At 34.3% G+C, this 18,397-nt stretch overlaps 1 protein-coding gene across 4 annotated transcripts; it reads left to right on the forward strand.

Moving 5' to 3' along the window:
* The first annotated feature begins 292 nt into the window (after positions 1-292).
* Positions 293-8,602, forward strand: LOC147076590 (uncharacterized). Of its 4 annotated transcripts, none has more exons than XM_085940345.1 (4): positions 293-545; positions 2,895-3,047; positions 6,248-6,402; positions 6,660-8,600. In XM_085940345.1, exons 1-3 carry the CDS (start codon positions 402-404, stop codon positions 6,266-6,268), a joined length of 318 nt encoding a protein of 105 aa, XP_085796471.1. In that variant the 5' UTR covers positions 293-401; the 3' UTR covers positions 6,269-6,402; positions 6,660-8,600. The 4 variants fall into 4 exon arrangements, 1 of the variants encoding a protein (XP_085796471.1); XR_015069323.1 differs by having other exon boundaries at positions 305-545; positions 6,223-6,402; positions 6,660-8,602; XR_015069324.1 differs by lacking the exon at positions 293-545 and adding an exon at positions 2,621-2,778 and having other exon boundaries at positions 6,223-6,402; positions 6,660-8,602.
* Positions 8,603-18,397: the final 9,795 nt, after the last annotated feature.

Below are 18,397 nucleotides of genomic sequence, written 5' to 3' on the forward strand. Positions count from 1 at the left end.
CGCTGCAAGTCTCTTTTCCCGTGCTGTAGCGTTTATAACAAGTACCATAATAGGTACGCAATCATTCGGACCGAAAACCCCTGTTATTTTTTATTTATTAAGGAAAACAAAGAGTTACATATTGATTACAGAAATTTAAAATATGACAATAAAAAGTTATTACAACCAGCAAACTTTCCATATATACATTATAATATAGTTAAGCCTAACAAGGTAGAGAGTACGAGTATTACTAACTGTTCTAATCAATTTTTGGCAACACTGCGATAAAAAGACGTCCGCATATTAAATTAGTTTATGGTCTATTATCACGGCGGCCAGTGCTTGACAGTTCGTTTACACGTGTTTAGACTTTAGTGTGACACGATAATCTTTGAGAACGGACGCTTTAATTGCGTAAAATGGACTTAAAACGCGAAGCAGTTGACTTCGAACCTTATGCAGATGAGCAACATTCGGTCGATATGTCTCTACTTGGAAATAATCCAGAGTCAAATACCTGTATCAAACAAGAGTATGCTGATAATCCCGGCCACCTTGCTGAGGTTAGTTTTCAAATGTTATTAAGTATAAAAGCAATCTTAATATTTAGTCTTTGTTTTTTATTCCATCGATAATAGTAGTGTAGGATTCAATAAATTATATTAGGTTCGTATCATTGAACCTGAATTGAACTAATCAAATGGCACCGTTTGATTTATTTGATTTGGAACCGTTTGGTAGAATGTCCACGGAAACGCTTTTCTGACAACTGATTAGTGTTGCCAGTACTTAAAACTAATTGATAACATATTAGTCTCTAAAACAGAAACACATTTAAATTCTAATAGATTCAAGCTCTGTACTATTACATTTAAGTCAAATGAAGTTTTTAAGTTTAGTCAAATAAGTTTTTGACTTAAATGGAATAGTACAGAGCTTGAATCCATTAGTATTTAAATTCAAATTCCATCAAGTACCTTCGGTCGAAAGTATTAATATTAGAAACATATTTATTGAAACGTCAAGTTGTTATGAAATTCTAACCTCCTATCGTAGTCTACAATAATACAAATTTAACAAACTGTCGTATTCATTCATTTTAAATGTACAAAATATAAAGAATGCTTCATGAATAGGTAGCCGTTAAGTTAATCTATAAGATTTATAGGTATGACGAGTTTTTAAAAATTACTCTTGATTAAAGCTTTTCATAATTATTGACCACTTGTTCATGTCGACAGTATGATATTGTGACTTAGACGACAATCGAACATATTAAATTGATAAAATTGAGTTGAAAATGTCCCTCTGAGGCGGACGAAACCGGTACCAATCTCTTGATTAAAAGTGGAATAAGTACAAAAAAAAATATTATTATTACTAATTATTAAATAAAAACAACAATACATGAATACACCATGAATTGACAATTAACAAAAAAAAAAGAAATTAATAAAATTCGTTAGCTAATAAATAAAAATCATTCCGGGTTGATTTAACTCAGCGTGTAGCTTTGAATCTATGTTACAAAATATAAATTCTTGGTCTGACATAATAATTATAGTAATACTATTAAATCGAATTCTTTGCATAGAAAAAATGGCTGGATTTTGAGATAATAAGACCAAAAGCGGCGTCTTGTTCGCGTATGGTTACTTATGAATAACATGTATTGATTATTAATCTATAATATACATATTTCAAGTAAACTCCTATGGTGTAAATGTCTAACATACTTATATGCACACCTCACGATATATAAATGCCGAATAATGCTTATCAACACTTTGACAGATTGCCATTAGTCTATGGATCGTCCGAATTGGTTTGACGTTTCATGTCTCATAAACGTTATGGTTGTCAATCTTTAGTTCAAATATTGACTACAGCACTTTTATTGTGGTAGGTACTATGTTCAAGTAATAGAGGAATATTTTTAAATGGTTTATGAGAAAATAACAATAAACTGCTCAGCGCAAAATGGTACTTGCGAAAAAACAATAAAATAAAATGTAATATTATGCTTAATTAGACGCATAACGTTGAACACAACTAGAAAAATAAAAAAACATTAATTTAAATGCGATGTTTATGCGTTTAAGTGGTTTAGGCTTAAGTCCTTTATTGGTTTAAAATGGAATTTATTGAATTCGCTGTATAATTGGAATAGCTACCTACTTTAATAAAAAGGATCTCGAAATTTCTCATATTCAATGCTAGTTTTTTGTGAGAAACAAAAAACCTATACATTTTCAACAGATGACATCGCGTACCTACCTACTATAATTTTTGCCGAAATACATACAACAATAATTTCTTGGACCTCGTACAATAATTCGATGACCAAAAGATGGCAGCACTGCTCAGATGAGGCTTCGTAGCTTTATAAAAGAGGTGATAGATTTTACTTGTATACATAACTACCTATATACTTTTACTTACCTACTTATATATTTTAAAGTTTGATTTATATATCGACTCGAAAACTCTTTCAATTCGACTTTACAATAAATCCCTAACACTCAATTCCAAAGATTTGTCTATGGCGGATTGCAACGACAAACGAAGATCAGTAGGTACCTAGCTGTCAAACTACTTGTTCTGATAATTGACTATGTGAGGCATTTTTGCTTTAAAGACGTAGGTAACATGGATATTAAACTTGTACCACAACAATTACATACTAATGCAGAAGGTTAGCATTGGCTTGTTGTGCCAATATTCTATTCAAACAGCCCTGATGGCGACACGAATATTAAACAAGCGAATGCCGACGATGTCAGCTGTGCATCTGAGGTTAGTTTCAAAAACTGATTTTGTATTGATTCATATCTATTTTATTTATATCGCTTCTGCACTCTAAAGACATAACCGATTTCCTTTAAGTGTATGAAAACATGTTTTTTTTACAGGAACATTTAACAGACTCGCGTGTCATAAAATCTGAGGCGATTTTTGATGGACTTGACTTGAACAACGAGTATGTTGAAGACACAATACAGGAACTCAAATACGTGGACTCACAACCTGGCTGCTCTTATTTGGACTGTGGACCAGAAAATCAGGTACGCAATCTTCAATGACACTACAAACAGTCACAGTATCCAACTTTTGATGAATAAGTTTTACCAAGGTATATTTCGTTAAGGAGACTTTTAATACAGCAATGTGCCTCATGCAGTACCTAAACGTAGTTTTTTTCCGAAAATTATCAACCATTTAGGCCACAGTCATTCTATCTTTATACAATAAAACTAACTAGTATTTTTTTAGATGAATTGCTTATAAAATGCGTGAATTTAGGTTATTATTAAAAAAAATCTATAATGGAGGTACATAGTAAAGGGTGTTACGTACGTTCAATTAGAAGAATGTTGCATTCGCAAATGTTGTCAAATTATTTGTTGAGGAAGAAATTCGTCAGATATAGTTTATTATACTGATATAACTTATCCATTTATTATGTACTACAAATTAAACCCTTACTACATTTTCACTTCTTACAAAATATGTATGATTATTAGTTGTAATATTTAAATAATGCAACTCTGGCAAATATCAGACGATTAAAACATTAAATTAATGGTTTACTGCCGTGGAAAAGACTCGAAAATATCTTCCTGCCGATGAGATTGTATGAAATGATCAGTAATTATTACAGTTGGCTTAGTAAAAAATACCTTAGCGGCAGAATTGGTACGAACTTACATAAGTACCTACCTAATCAGTCAACACATTTTTATTTAATAAACTATGCATATGTAGGTACTTAGAACATGTGATGCATGCTCTAAGACTGATTAATAGTTTTGGAATGCCCATTACGGAAAAATGCCTATATTTCAGGAGGGCAAAGGGGTTATAATATATTAATTCAATTTTGAATGTAAGTACTAATACCATTCTGTCATAACTGTCTTAAAAATGTTGGATATCTACTTTTCATGCAACTATTCATTATTAAACGACCAATAATGTACAATGATGGCCGCGCGGCTTAAGCGTCGGCCAATAACGTCGTGGCTGCCAGGTTCAAACCTATTGTTTTTCAATTTGTGTATGAGTCTCAGTATGAACCTAGTAAGTTGAGCAAGTGGTTGACATCCATTTCTCGTAAAAACAAAATCTGTTAATGCAATGCACATTTATTATGATTTTATTGGGATTGTACATGGTCCGAATAATTCAAAGAGGTACCTTTTCTTTTTTTTAAATCATTTATTGACAGTGATATTCAATAATAATTAATACCTTTCCCAACTTTACGTGTTAATAAAACCAAGACTAAAAGTTTCCACTGGGTGTGTTTCACTAACTACACTCGGCGGACTGCATTTCACATACTGTTTATATGATGCGCCTTCATACCATGCTTACATTGCGATAGCCGTATGTTACTCGCTACGCATTTCACAAATTATATATATATGGCGGTGACTATCGGTTTTCTTCGTTGATTCAACCGTGACCCCTTCACTTTCTCAAGGCATTCCTTATGGCCAGACACTCCTCGTTATGTCTTTCTAGTTATAACTATGTATAACATCTTACCAAGTAGCTATAACTACTGATAGGATGCTCATATACGAATCACACTCTGCGCAGGGCATTGATTCTAGCAAATTCTGACGGCTACTACTTACTTTTAATTTTTGAAATATCTATAATGAATTATTATGGGTATTTTATTGAAAATAACCCCAATAACCCCATACCACTTTCATATGTGTGTGCCGATACGTGTTTCGCTGAAGTTTTAATTTTACATTATAATAATACATGAAAGCATTGACCGCCTTGTATAGAAATAACACCATAATCCCATTTAAAATTACGTCACCGTTTCAGTAATAAAATATAGCTATTGGAAAAAATCAAACTCTATAGGATTCCGGCCAATGTGCTGAAATAAACTAATAGTCCCGCAAGTGAAATGTTCATCCATCTTTGATTTCAATAGGTTGATAGCTACGCTAGTTGTACAGCCCCTCGTGGCATTGTCGTCCATATTTTCAACACCAAAAAAATATTGTAATGGTCCGGTATTTTACGATCTCCATTTACCGTAGCGCTACCTCCTGCCTCATTTTTGAAGAAATAAGATCCGATGATTCCACTTATATAGGTACTCAGTATTTTACGATAATTCGATCGGAGTTTTTTATGTATTTGATTTTGCATGATATATAGAGGTGCATTTTTTTACATACTAGATCATTTGGTAACATTATTTATTTGATGTCTATCCCTCTATATTTTATTAAGTATGCGGATCATTAAATTAAATATAGCAATTTGTCCACAGAAATATCCGTACTTTCATTAACAATTAAAGTATGAAACCAAGTTTCCGTATCTCGTAAAAAAAATCAAATTTGAACGCATAATTTTTACTTCGCCAGCTTTCGGAAATATCTGTGTATTTACATACATGATTATGAATATATTGTACAGAAATCACAGAAGCATTTTTATTTTTGTAGCCAATTATCAATCAACATAATCAATAATTATTAACACTTAGACAAGATCACAACCAGATTTTACGCGCTCAGTGATCTCAATCCTTTATTTCTGTCTTCGGGTGTTTCCCACTTATTTTCAAATTTTCCAATTTCGTAATAAGTCGCATCCCGGTGTACTTTTTGACTTAAATGTATTTTTAAAAGAACAATCTTCATTCAATCCATTTCTTTACAGACATGAACTCTCTTTGCATACTTACTTCTTGCAAATTCATTGAAGATGGCTTTTCTGTTCCGACGTTTTTAGAGAGCCTTTCCAATTTAAATTTATCGCAGGATTTCTTTTTAATAATCGCAATTGAAATATCACATCAACTACTTTTTGACAATATTGTAGGGGATAAGTTTTCTATAAGAATAATTATTTCTATGTTAACAAGTATAATTATTGTACCTTCTATATATTATGTACACTGAACACACCTGTAGTTCATACTAAAATGTGGCCACGAAAACTCTCTTTTACAATATTTTTGTGTGAGGACGTGTGAAAGCATGTGTGGGGACGCATTTTCATAGGTGAGCGCGCGCACATGCGCACACCTTACAGGGAATATTGCTAAGTAGGTAATATAATCGTCTATAATCGTCAGTTATACTTTCATTTCTTTACTTGATATTGTCTTAAGATGTTGAAGAAAATAATTTACATGGAATAAATACTATGAAACATTACGAATATATAAAATAAAATTCGATAATTTTGGTTTTCTAGGCTTCTAAGAATGGATGTTTTGCAGGGCATCACGATACAGTTATGAGTCAACAATCCTCGCTTGATGGATTCCAAGATCAAATGTTGCAGTATTCAAAGGTGAAGATAGATGAGCAAAATGTTAAAAAAGAAGTGTTAAGACTAAATACTCCGAAGGAACTTCGTCTTATTCTGAGAAGGGTAATATATTTCTCACGTAATTTGATTTTCAGCATTTGTAACGAAGTTTTTGGATGCAGGAGTGCTATAAAAAGTCGCAAAATAATTTGTACAGAGGTTATTGACTGTATGTATATGTATTTTTATGGTCATTGTCACTATCAGATATTTATCTTATTATGTCTAAAGTTGCAAAAAGAATCGACAAAATTACTTAAATAGAATAATAAAATCATAATTTTAAATTATAATATAAAGAACAATTTTGACTTTTCTAGGTTTCTACCGAGGGATTTTACAAACGAAATCGCGGTACAGATAGGAGTCAACATTGCTCACCTGATGGAATCCATGATAGGACTATACATTATTCAGAAGTGACGATTGATGAACAAAATATAAAAAAAGAAATCCTAAACTTTAATAATCCGAAGGAATTACGACTTATTCTCAGAAGGGTAATACATTTCTCATGTAATTTTATATGCAGTGTATGTAACGCAGTTTTTGGATGCTGTGGTGCTCTTAAAAGTCACAAAATAATTCACACGGACTCACAGTTTAGTACTCTAAAAATACATAAAATGAAACATACTGATGAAAAGCCCTATAAATGCAATGTGTGTTCCTATCGATGCTCGCAGCTTAGTACTCTTAAAACACATAAAATGACACATACTGGTGTAAAACCTTATAATTGCGATATATGCTCATTTATATGCACGACGCTTAGTAGTCTTAAAAGACATAAAATGATACATTGTTCTAAAAAACCTTATATGTGCAATGTATGCTCCTATAGATGCAGGGATCTTAGTGATCTTAAAAAACATAAAATGACACATACTGGTGAAAAACCTTTTAAATGCAATGTGTGTTCCTATATTTGCTCGCGACTTTCCCATCTTAAACGACATAACATGACACATACTGGTGAAAAACCTTGTAAATGCAATGTGTGCTCATATAGATGCGCGAATCTTAGTAGTCTTAAAACACATAAAATGACACATACTGGTGAAAAGCCCTATACATGCAATGTGTGTTTCTATCGATGCTCGCAGCTTAGTACTATTAAAACACATAAAATGACGCATTCTGGTGAAAAACCTTATAAATGCGATGTGTGCTCATATAGATGCACGAATCATAGTAGTATTAAAAGACATAAAATGACGCATACTGGTGCAAAAAAACCTTGTAAATGCAAAATGTGTTCCTAGATATGCTCGGATCGTATTAGGCTTAAAAGACATGAAATGACACATACTGGTGAAAAAAAATATTAGTGCTTGCGACTTCAAAGTCTTATTAAACATAAAATGTAACATTTTCGTAAAAATCTTTTTAAATGCATTGCATTAATATAGAGATCGTCGATTTGCTGATGACATTAAATTATTGCCTATATTTAAATAAAATACTTGTTGTTCTTGCATATTATAAAGACTTGCCGAATAATTTAAATCCTTCAAGAACGCTGATACTAGTAAGAAAAAAAAGTTTAGATAATATATGAGTATCAAAAAAAATAAACAAACTTCTCGTGATGGAAAATCCCATGACTCCATTGCCACCAAGTCTGTGGATTCAGTTGTGATGTTTTTTCATCTACACGCCGTTCTCCAATTCCCTTGATGTAGCATTATATTTTTTATGTTTAATTTTTAATTTATCTGATAATATCTACCTAATTATCAAAAAGGGTCAACGCAAAAAAGATTGCACTGTCCAATCTCTTAGGTCGATGCTTGTAACGTTATTATTCCCGGACTCGTGATTAATATACGTTTTCAAACCCTGGCAACTTGTGATTGTGTTACATCGTCGGATTGGCAGGATTGCGCGGAAACAATTTTTAAGTTGGCGTCTTGCCTGCGCGTCGCTGGAGAAATGGGCATCGCAGTGAAGTTAGTCGAGTGTGGATCGCGAAGAAGGAAGGACGTTGAACGGGCAGGCCGCTCGGCAGGCCAGCAAGATGGCGTCATGGATCCCCGGTATTTATCGTATCATATTGTTTGAAGGATTAGATTCCTTGTTCTTAAGATTTTTAATAACCTCCCCCCGGTTACTCTAGTTGTGTTGATAGGTATTCTGGCATTTGGTTCGAACCTAATTTTGTAACTTTCATAATGTAACTGTGGCTGTGTATCCGCGTGTATCTTTGTTGTTTTACTGGTTTCAATAAACATGCTTTAGTGTCCATTTTGGAACATTCTTAAATGATCTTAATATTTTTCTTGTCCTGATTTATCCCGTATATAGAAATATGCCAGGAGAGGAGTCAGGCAAGATGGCGCCCTCTGATACTATAATTAATTTAATATTTTCTTAATCCTAAGTGCTGAAACCTGGAAGATCTATAACCAAAAGACCACGTGGAAATCCACGACCTACTATTATGTAGGTATTGTAATCCTACAGGGATGGAATCCTCATGTTGTACCGCCTTTATTGTTTTTTATTGAGCTAAGTCCGGATGTTTAAACGAATTATCTATATCTATTTAGCCATGGTAGATTCGTATCATGCTATTTTGGAATAAAGCTTTGGCTAACACAGGTGCCATCGAAATCTGTTCTTGCGTTTTGTTGTACCTTTACGAAAATACTGGCAAAGACATCAATTTTCAATCTTACAATTTCGCTCTTTAGAATATGTATAATGTAATTGCCAGCATGTATCTATCTACGTACTATTGTGAACTTGGAAATACCGATCATTGCCCACGAATACTTCGTTATAGGTCACACAAAAAACGAGATTGATTTTAATGAGTTAATATAATAGAAAGTTAATAGATCATACTTCTCATTCAGGTGAAATGGAACAAAGACGAAAGTCATGTTCAACTGCTTTGCGGGCTAAAAGTGATCATTAGCTATGGCACTCAGCTCGAACAAGTGATAAACCACCTATTCAGCATATTTGATGAAATTGTTCGCAGAGTAAAACTAGGCTGGTGTGCATTTATCGACATGAGTATTGTCTTCAAAGATGTGCCCCCACTGTGCCTAAAGCACAAAATTCGTTGATAAGTTAAAATAATAAAATTATTTTTAGATGTAAGTACCACGTCTTATATTTTTTCAAAGCTGTTAATATAAGAAGTGGATTAAAAACCCGGTTAGGTTAGGTTGATTAATGATGGTGATGGGTTTCACCTTTTGTATATAAATTAAAATGTTAGCGTGGTAATAATGGTGTGTAATGTAATTAAAATATTTTAAATAAATAATAGAAAAATATTTAGTTTTTTTTTATGATTAAAATAATAGAGCGTAGTTATACACAAGCAGCCAAGCCACAATTTTGAAAAAAAAATGAATTATTCTGATTTACATAATCTCACACGTTTGTTTTACGTTCTGTACAAATCAGCCAAGCTGTTGTCATACAAAAATCTCATATAAATGCGTTTTAAAAATTTTGAAAATCGCCGAATATGACTTTTTCGATCTGCATAAAGATATCAAGCTGCTATCATACAAAAATGTCATATAAATGCGTTTTAAAAATATGCCATTTTCGATCTGCATAAAGCAACCATATGATAATATCTGTACTACAGAGGCAGACGGATGCAAATCCAAATACCTACCCAATTGTTCAGGAGAGCCAAAAAACAATTTTTATTTTAAACGAATACTCATAACTTCTAAGAAAATATACATAGAACGATCATTATTTTTTTTATTCTAATTCAATTCAAGTTGTTCTGGAATATGTAAGAAAGGAATAAATATAATACAATTTTATATCTAAAAAAATAAAATAAAAAACCTAGTGTGGATTTGCATCCTTCTGCCTCTAAAGATATTTTGTTAATGTGGATTTGTATCTTATTTACCTAGCCAAAATAAAAATTTATAGGTATAAATATAACAAAGCAAAACACATTTTTTTTTTAATTTTTATTATGTCATCATCATCATCACCAGCCTGAATCTATTCACTTCTGGATGAAGGCCTCGCTAATCTCCAAGCTGATTCCACTTCTCTCGTTCCTGTGCGTTGCGTTGCCAAGTTTTTCCGCAGAACTTTATCATTTCATCGATCCAGCGGCCTCTAGGTTTACCTTGCGGATATTTTTTACCTCTTGGATACCACTGCATGACTAAATTTGTCCAACGATCGTCCTTTCTTCGAGCCATATCCCAGCCCATTTCCATTTGAGGTTTTTAGCAAACTCTATCACATCATTAATCCTTGTCTGTTCCCTTATCCACTCATTCCCTTTTTTTGTCCTTTTGCGTAATGCCCAGCATGCACCTTTCCATACCACGTTGTGCTACTCCAAGTTTCTGGATCTCTCTTTTACTTAGGCTCAATGTTTCATACGCATGTGGTTACGGGAAGTACACACTGGTTGAACACTTTGCACTTAAGACATTTTCGAAGAAATGATTCAGGCGGCCAAAAGCACTCCAGCCTAGTGATACACCCCTGTTACAGGCGGGCTTCTCCCGGTGTAAAATAATCATTTAGTAGCTCAAGTCGAAACGTAACCCTGACCTCTAGAAACGGCTTCATAAAACATCTAATCTGATTCCTTGCTCAACCACGTAAGTATTTTTTTATTTAAAAAGTAAAAATGATGATGGATGAAAGAGATAATTTTAAGACTAAATATAAGGATTCAAAAATAATAAATTTTGCCGCGCTTGTCGGCAACGTCCAAATTTCGACGCGCCTGCGCCAGGGTGGTCCTCGTGATTCGTGACATCAAAAAAACATCACGCGATAAAATTTGGCCAATCACGAGAGTCCTTTTGTGGAATGGCGTGGGTACGCGAAGTTTGAAAAAGAAAAAAAAATTAGTAAGCGTCCCCTCTCCGATAGGACTCTAACCGTTTGAATTTCTTTTTTTGTGAATCCGGGGTTCGATGGACTCCTGAGCTAGCCGCTGGAACCCCGGGGATCTCACTAGCTTTACTCTGCAAACAATTTCATCAAATATACATCCATCTATAGACACTTATTGTGCCAGATAGATGTAGTTTTTCACCTGTTCGAGCTGAATGCCATTGATGAGGATCTCTTTTTGGCCCGCAAAGCAGTTGAACATGACTTTATTCTTTGATACATTTATTTTCAAGCCTACTTTGTTGCTTACTCCAGCGAGTTACTGCATTCTGCTTTGGAGGTCTTCTGAGTCTTGTAAACTACTATTTATTGTTATCGGCAAAGCGTAGATGACTCACGTATTCTCCATTTATGGGGACCCCTGTCATTTCAGTCAAGTTGTCTAAATAAGTCTTCAATTAATCTTCTATTGAAAATTTCTTTATGGAATCGAACGCTTTCTCATAGTCTATAAAACCCATGGATAGCGGCAGCTTGTATTCCTGTTACCGCTCTGATTTCTCTGATGACTTGGATAATATGGTCCATAGTGCTGTATCCTCCTCTAAAGCTCGTTCTCCTGGCTGGTTCTCGTCTAGTACATATTGCAGACGGTTTGAGAGAATTTTATCTTAGTAGATTATTGGATTTGCATCCTTCTGCTTCTAAGGTAGGTATGGCACTTGCATCTTTATGCTATGAATATCTTGGACTAGGACTTTCATCTCTCTGCCACTAATAGATAAAGCCTTTAGCATGACGATTCTTAAAAAAACTCATTTTCCCCAAAAACGGAGTTGCATCCGTCTGCCTCTGAGGTACAGATATTATGTACCTAATTATTCAAATCCTAATTGTGTAAGGTGTGTTTTTGTACATTCAATTAATAAACATTATTTACTCAATAATATTATATGTTTTTCATTTTATTATATATAAAATATAATTTAATATATAATTTTGTAATGTAAAAAATAGTGCCGGGCAGCTAAATATTAATATATAGTTTACAAAACTTTCGAATTATCTTCAGAACTTTGAAATTCCCATAATACTTGAGTAAATTAGAAGGATTTTTTAAAAAAAGTAGTCGCAAAAATAAAGATTTTTCTTACATAAATAAGATTTGGCTGCATTTCAGAATGAACATTCATTAAAAAAACGGTTTTGCACAATACAGCCTGGACTGCTAAAACAACATAATTTCATAAATTTATGCTTTTATTTTTGTAAAAGTTACACAAAAACATATTTATACATAATATCTGTCATTCAAAATTTATAAACAGTATACACAGGCTTTGTGGATTAAGTGAAACACAAATTTATATAAAAGTGCTTCTATCTCTGATTGAGATTGGTGTGGAATGGCTGCTTTGCGTATAACTACGCTTAATTCATAGTGCGTGTAATAATACGTAATAATATACTCACTCGAATAAGATTTTCGAAAAACAGCAACTCGACAGTCGTGGACGAGTCAGTCGGAAAATTTCCAGTCCAGATCACACGTCTGGCATCATTATAACAAATACTAATAACTTTTTATACTTAACTCAAATCGACTCTCTCCGCATTAATTATAAGAATAATACACTAGTAAAAAAAAGATATACATAATAAAAACAAACGATACGCTAGTGCTTATAATTTTAAAATAATAACTGTGTCAAGTATCCCGGACCCCACAGATATAATATATTAATAATATTATTTATTTAATAAATATTTTACCAGTCACTGACCTACTGAGCTAGCCAGGGTTCCCCTGCTTTCAGTATGTTCAATAAAAAGAATGTTACATTATAAAAATCTTGTGGATTACCTATTCGTTGAATAAAAAAATAGTTAATACCATTATGTATACACAGAGAAAACAAAAATAATGGGAACTGAAATACCTAACGGGTAAGGATATGCAGGAAACCGATCTCGAGTAAGGTATAATTTTGTTCTCCATACTAATCCTACTTGGCAAGTACCCATATACCTAATAAGAAAGAACCTTTTTGCAGTGAAAGTATTGTTAATGATTTATTAAAACTTCAAGAAGAAAAACGAACCTCCCGCGAATACTTAAACTAGCTAAAATATAACAGAAATATCGATATAATTAGGAGAAAATCCTGAAACTAAGGGCTGTTAGTTGACCAAAGGTTAAAAAGTAACTGAGGTACTTTGAATTCTAATTGATTTAACTTTTGTTCTGTTGGATTTGTGTCTTTTTTTCCAACCCTATTATAACTTACTATAATTTCTATGTATGTTTAATTAATTACCTACTATATTTTCTTAAAACTTGAAATTTTTGTGACACAGTTGATGCAACAGTGACTGATTAGGTATAGGTACCTGAACAATGTTTATTCAGTTGGTGGGTACATTTATTTATTGACATTTCTCATAATTCAATTTAATTAAAAATACATTACCTAGTTCCATTGTTTACGAGTAATTATAATTTAATGCACTTTCTTACTGAACGTATTAATAGTTAGTTCCTAGGTACCTATTCAATGTATTTTACAGTTTTTTACAAACATTTGTCGTCGTCGTCAGTGTGCATTTAATAATTTTGTCTGAAGCATACATTACGAATGAGAATACTGATAGGCAAAACACAGTCGCGAGAAACCACTCAAATGGAATATAGGTAAAAAAACTCAAATCAATTAAAATTCATTTAATCGGTTTGAGATGAATGTAGACTGCTTCCTTGTTTGTATAACACCAGTCAATTTAGAAGTGATAATAATTAATCGTTGGGCACAGGTAAACCATGGAATAGTCAAAATCAAACCTATAGAATAATTATGTATAGAGTACAGAACATTCTTAACGATACAATATATCCGTTATTGAGAGAATTAAATAAGATACCTGTTTGACTAATTCCATGATACCTACACCTTCTAAATTAATTTGTACGTTCCATTACCTATAACTCAAAACGTACTAAACGATAAAAGTGATAAAACTTGCCCAGATTATCGTTGTTTGTACCGATAGTCAAATGCAATGCAACCAACGGATTAGTCCCGAAAGCTCTGAATATTAACATACACTGTCACGTGGCCAAGTCACGGCGCATGCGTAGTTCAATAAGATATATAATTACAGCAACTCGCATGCAAGTCGCTTGCCAGTGCTGTTGTTTTTTTAACAAGTACCATATTACACAATGATTCGGACTGAAAAACCCCTCTTACAATAAATTGTTCTATTCATTTTATGGCAACACTATTGAAAAAAGACGTCCCCATGTTAAATAAGTTTATGGTCTCTTATCACGGCGGCCAGTGCTTGACAGTTCGTTTAAACGTATTTAGTCTTTAGTGTGACACGATAATCTTTGAGAACGGAAGCTTTCATTGCGTAAAATGGACGTAAAACGCGAAGCAGTTGACTTCAAACCTGATGCAGATGAGCAACATTCGGTCGATATGTCTTTACATGGAAATAACCCAGAGTCAAATATCTGCATCAAACAAGAGTATGCTGATAATCCCGGCCACGTTGCCGAGGTTAGTTTTCAAATGTTATTTATTATAAAAGCATTCTTAATATTATTTAGTCTTTGTTTTTTATTTAATCGATAATAGTAGTGTAGGTAGGTAGGTACCTAATAAATTATGTTGTAATATTCTAAGAATGTTGATTCCCAGAGAGAATCAACAAATAACACCAACAATATAGGTAGGTAGGTAAGTAAACATGAAGCAAGTGTGTTTCTGAAAGAAATGTGAGGTCCTCGCTTTCCTATTCGAAAATGCGTAGTACGGCGAATATAATATTGTCTTATCAGTCTGGCATAACCTATTAAATCTCAAAGAAGCCGCATTCACCTCATGGTGATCAATATTTAGTTCAAATTTTGACTACAGCACTATTAATTATGGTGATACTATTTTCTTAAAAGAGATAAAGTATTATATTTCAATGGTTTAGGAGAAAATAATAATAAACTACTGACCGTAAAATGGTACTAGCGAAAAAACAATGAAATACAATGTAATATGCTTATTTAGATTCATAACGTTGAACGCAACTAAAAAAGATAACAAAAAACATTAATTTAAATGTGATGTTTGTGCGTTTAAATCGTTGATTGATTTAAAATGGAATTTATTGAATTCGCTGTTCAATTGGAATAGCTACCTACTTAAATAAAGAGGACATTTTCAACAGAAATACATACCTACTACAATAATTTCTTGGACCTCGTACTATAATTCGATGACCAAAAGATGGCAGCCCTGCTCAGATGAGGCTTCGTAGCTTTATAAAAGAGGTGATAGATTTTACTTGTATACATAATGTAACTACCTATTGAAAAGGGAAGGAGACTCGGGTGGTCGAAATGAAACGCTCGATCGTCTCAACAGAGATCCATTTAATGCGGTAGACGACAGAAATATTGGGTTACAATCTTATTTATTACAAATACAGGTTTACTCGTAAAGTTACATAAAAACAAGAACATTTGATCAACTATTATATGAGGAATTTACATCGCCAAGCGTAGTGACCTGAAGGGGTTAATCCATCATGCAGGTACAGCACACATTATATTGTCATAGGAACACGTCAAATCACAAGTATCAAATCGAAAATCTTACTATTATAAAGAAAAATTGCATACCAATTTATTCCTATAAAGTACGAACAATATAGGGCTTTGTTTGGGACTACTGGGCCAAAGGCGCCCAGTGTGACAACCGCTGGTTGAAGCTTTATAGATTCAGCTACCCAAAGCCACTCCACAATCCTCGAATTAAGTCCTTTGCAGGGAGGGGTACGCCTGCGGGTTTTCTATCTCAATTATTTTATTTAATTAAGTGCATTTTTCCTCGTGTTCTATGGACTGAACACAGATGGCAATAGCATAAAAAGAAAGAAGAAATTATACTTATTTAATTTATATTCGAGGATTGTGGACCGTCAAAAGCTGGCTGGTCAGACGGGTGCGGTTGTATTGATGATTAGACCAACCGAAGACAAAGAAAGCCCTATATATACGTATATCTGGTGAGATGTGGCACCACAAAGCTCTCTGATCATATGACAATCACGTCCGGTGAAATGCCCTTTCTGCACGCGGGAAGAACGGTTTTGTCCCGCGGAAATTAACCCGGCGTAATTAATTTATTTGGTAGGATTGATTTGCCCGGGCGGAATAACGGAATGCGTAAACAAAACAATTTTAAAAAAAACTTAAGAAGGCCAAGCATAGAAATCGATATATCGACGCAAAAGGTTCGCGCGTCAGGTAACGTGCCTCTATCTGATTTTTACAGATGGCAGTACGGGTTCAGGAAATCGATAAACGCCGTTCTTTTTAAACCAAGAAAAAGGACGAAATATGAGAATTTAAGACGACAATTGACTACTTTACACCTCGCTTAGCGTATATTGTGGTACCACATACCACACTACAAACCTCACAGGTCAATTAGACTTAATTCCTTAACATGTAAAGGGCAATATTCGAATTAATAGAGCGGGAATTAAATTTAAACACAGCCGCGGAATAATCTAACGCACACATAAATCGGCAATACAAAAAAAAAACTTTTAAACATTAAAGGGATCCTATACGCTACGAAACAATTACACTATGACAATTAAAAATAATACCAATAATACCTAGAATTATTTTTTTCACTGACAGGGCGTGGCTTTAATATTATATAATCCCAAAGGGGGGCAAGCTTGGAATGAATTTGCGTAAAATTAGACACGAAATAAAAAGAATAAAAAAAGGGAAGACAAAAGTTATTAACAAACAAAGTTATACTTATAGTTATACAAATATTGTATAGTTATAGTTATACAATATATAAGTTATACTTACAAAGGAGAAATTAACAAAAAAAAAATATTGATACAGGGTACTCAGGGTTTGGCGGCGTGCTGGTGGATGGCACCTTCGGATGAAGGTCCTGTGGAGACCCAGGTAGGGTCTTCAAGGCGTCGGAGGAGAAAAGAGGCCTCTTCGAGTTGCGCAAGCTTCTTTTAAAAGCTTCTTTGTGCCGCCCGCGTGGAGGGGGCACCTCGGCGGCCGTCGTTAGTTCCGCTATCCGCCGCTGAGGTAGATCCCGGCCTTTTTTTACTACGGCACGGTATGTCGGTGGGATATTTAAACTGGCCGAAGGCCTTATGGGATGTCGTCCACCCCGCCCTCCTGGTTCTGGGGTTCTTGGCGTTCGCCTTCCTTCGCATAGGTGTAGAACGGCGATGCCTCACGCAGGTGACCGAGTTTGCCGCTACTCGCGGCGAGATGTCGCTAGGATGCCCGTTTTTGATATCCGATAGCTGCGGCGGGAAAAGTTCGATCTTTTGAAGATACCGACCTAACCACTATTGCCGGCTCATTTGAACATCAGTCATTTACAATATTAAGTCAATTGGAGTGGATATTCGAGCGGTAATGTCTATTTCCCGGGCTTTGAGAGCGTCAGGTTTTGCGCCGTTACGTAAGTCGATTTTTGCATCGGATGCCTTATTATTCACTTGCTCTGCGTAAAGCCGCGTTGACACGGTCCAAGTACGATCCAAGTAGACTTGGATAGGAATAATTAGTATGAAGATGTCTCATCCAAATGACGGCTTCATACTATTTATTCCTATCCAAGTTAACTTGGATAGGAATAATTAGTATGAAGATGTCTCATCCAAATGACGGCTTCATACTATTTATTCCTATCCAAGTTAACTTGGATGGCACTCGTATGTGACATCTTCATACTAATTATTCCTATCCAAGCTACTTGGACCGCGTCCTACTCATCCAAGTTAACTTGGATAGGAATAAATAGTATGGAGCTGTCACTTGGATAGGAATAAATAGTATGAAGCTGTCACTTGGATGAGACATCTTCATACTAATTATTCCTATCCAAGTCTACTTGGATCGTAATTGGACCGTGTCAACGCGGCTTAAGACAGCAGGTAGTACGGTAAAGGCCATATTCCATTGGCAGACGCACAGACCCAACCCGATCCAACGATCGACGCCAACCGTTGTCGCTAGCCATAGACTAATATACTATATACTACGCTAGCTATATGCAATTACACGCAACGATTCAATCTCGTTGGTACTTGATTTGATTTGTTAAAATAATACTAGTGTTGCTGTTATTAAAAATATAGGTTGAGTGAAAACTAG

This window comes from Rhyacophila brunnea, unplaced genomic scaffold (genome assembly GCF_057557595.1).
Source record: "Rhyacophila brunnea isolate RB1 unplaced genomic scaffold, BYU_Rbru_1.0 scaffold_13, whole genome shotgun sequence".
Classification (NCBI taxonomy): Eukaryota; Metazoa; Arthropoda; class Insecta; order Trichoptera; family Rhyacophilidae; genus Rhyacophila; species Rhyacophila brunnea.

Coding starts and splice junctions, on each gene's coding strand:
- LOC147076590 (XM_085940345.1), top strand. CDS start 402: ATGGACTTAAAACGCGAAGCAGTTGACTTCGAACCTTATGCAGATGAG. Junction 546..2,894: donor ATCCCGGCCACCTTGCTGAG/GTTAGTTTTCAA, acceptor TTTTTTTTACAG/GAACATTTAACAGACTCGCG. Junction 3,048..6,247: donor ACTGTGGACCAGAAAATCAG/GTACGCAATCTT, acceptor GATGTTTTGCAG/GGCATCACGATACAGTTATG.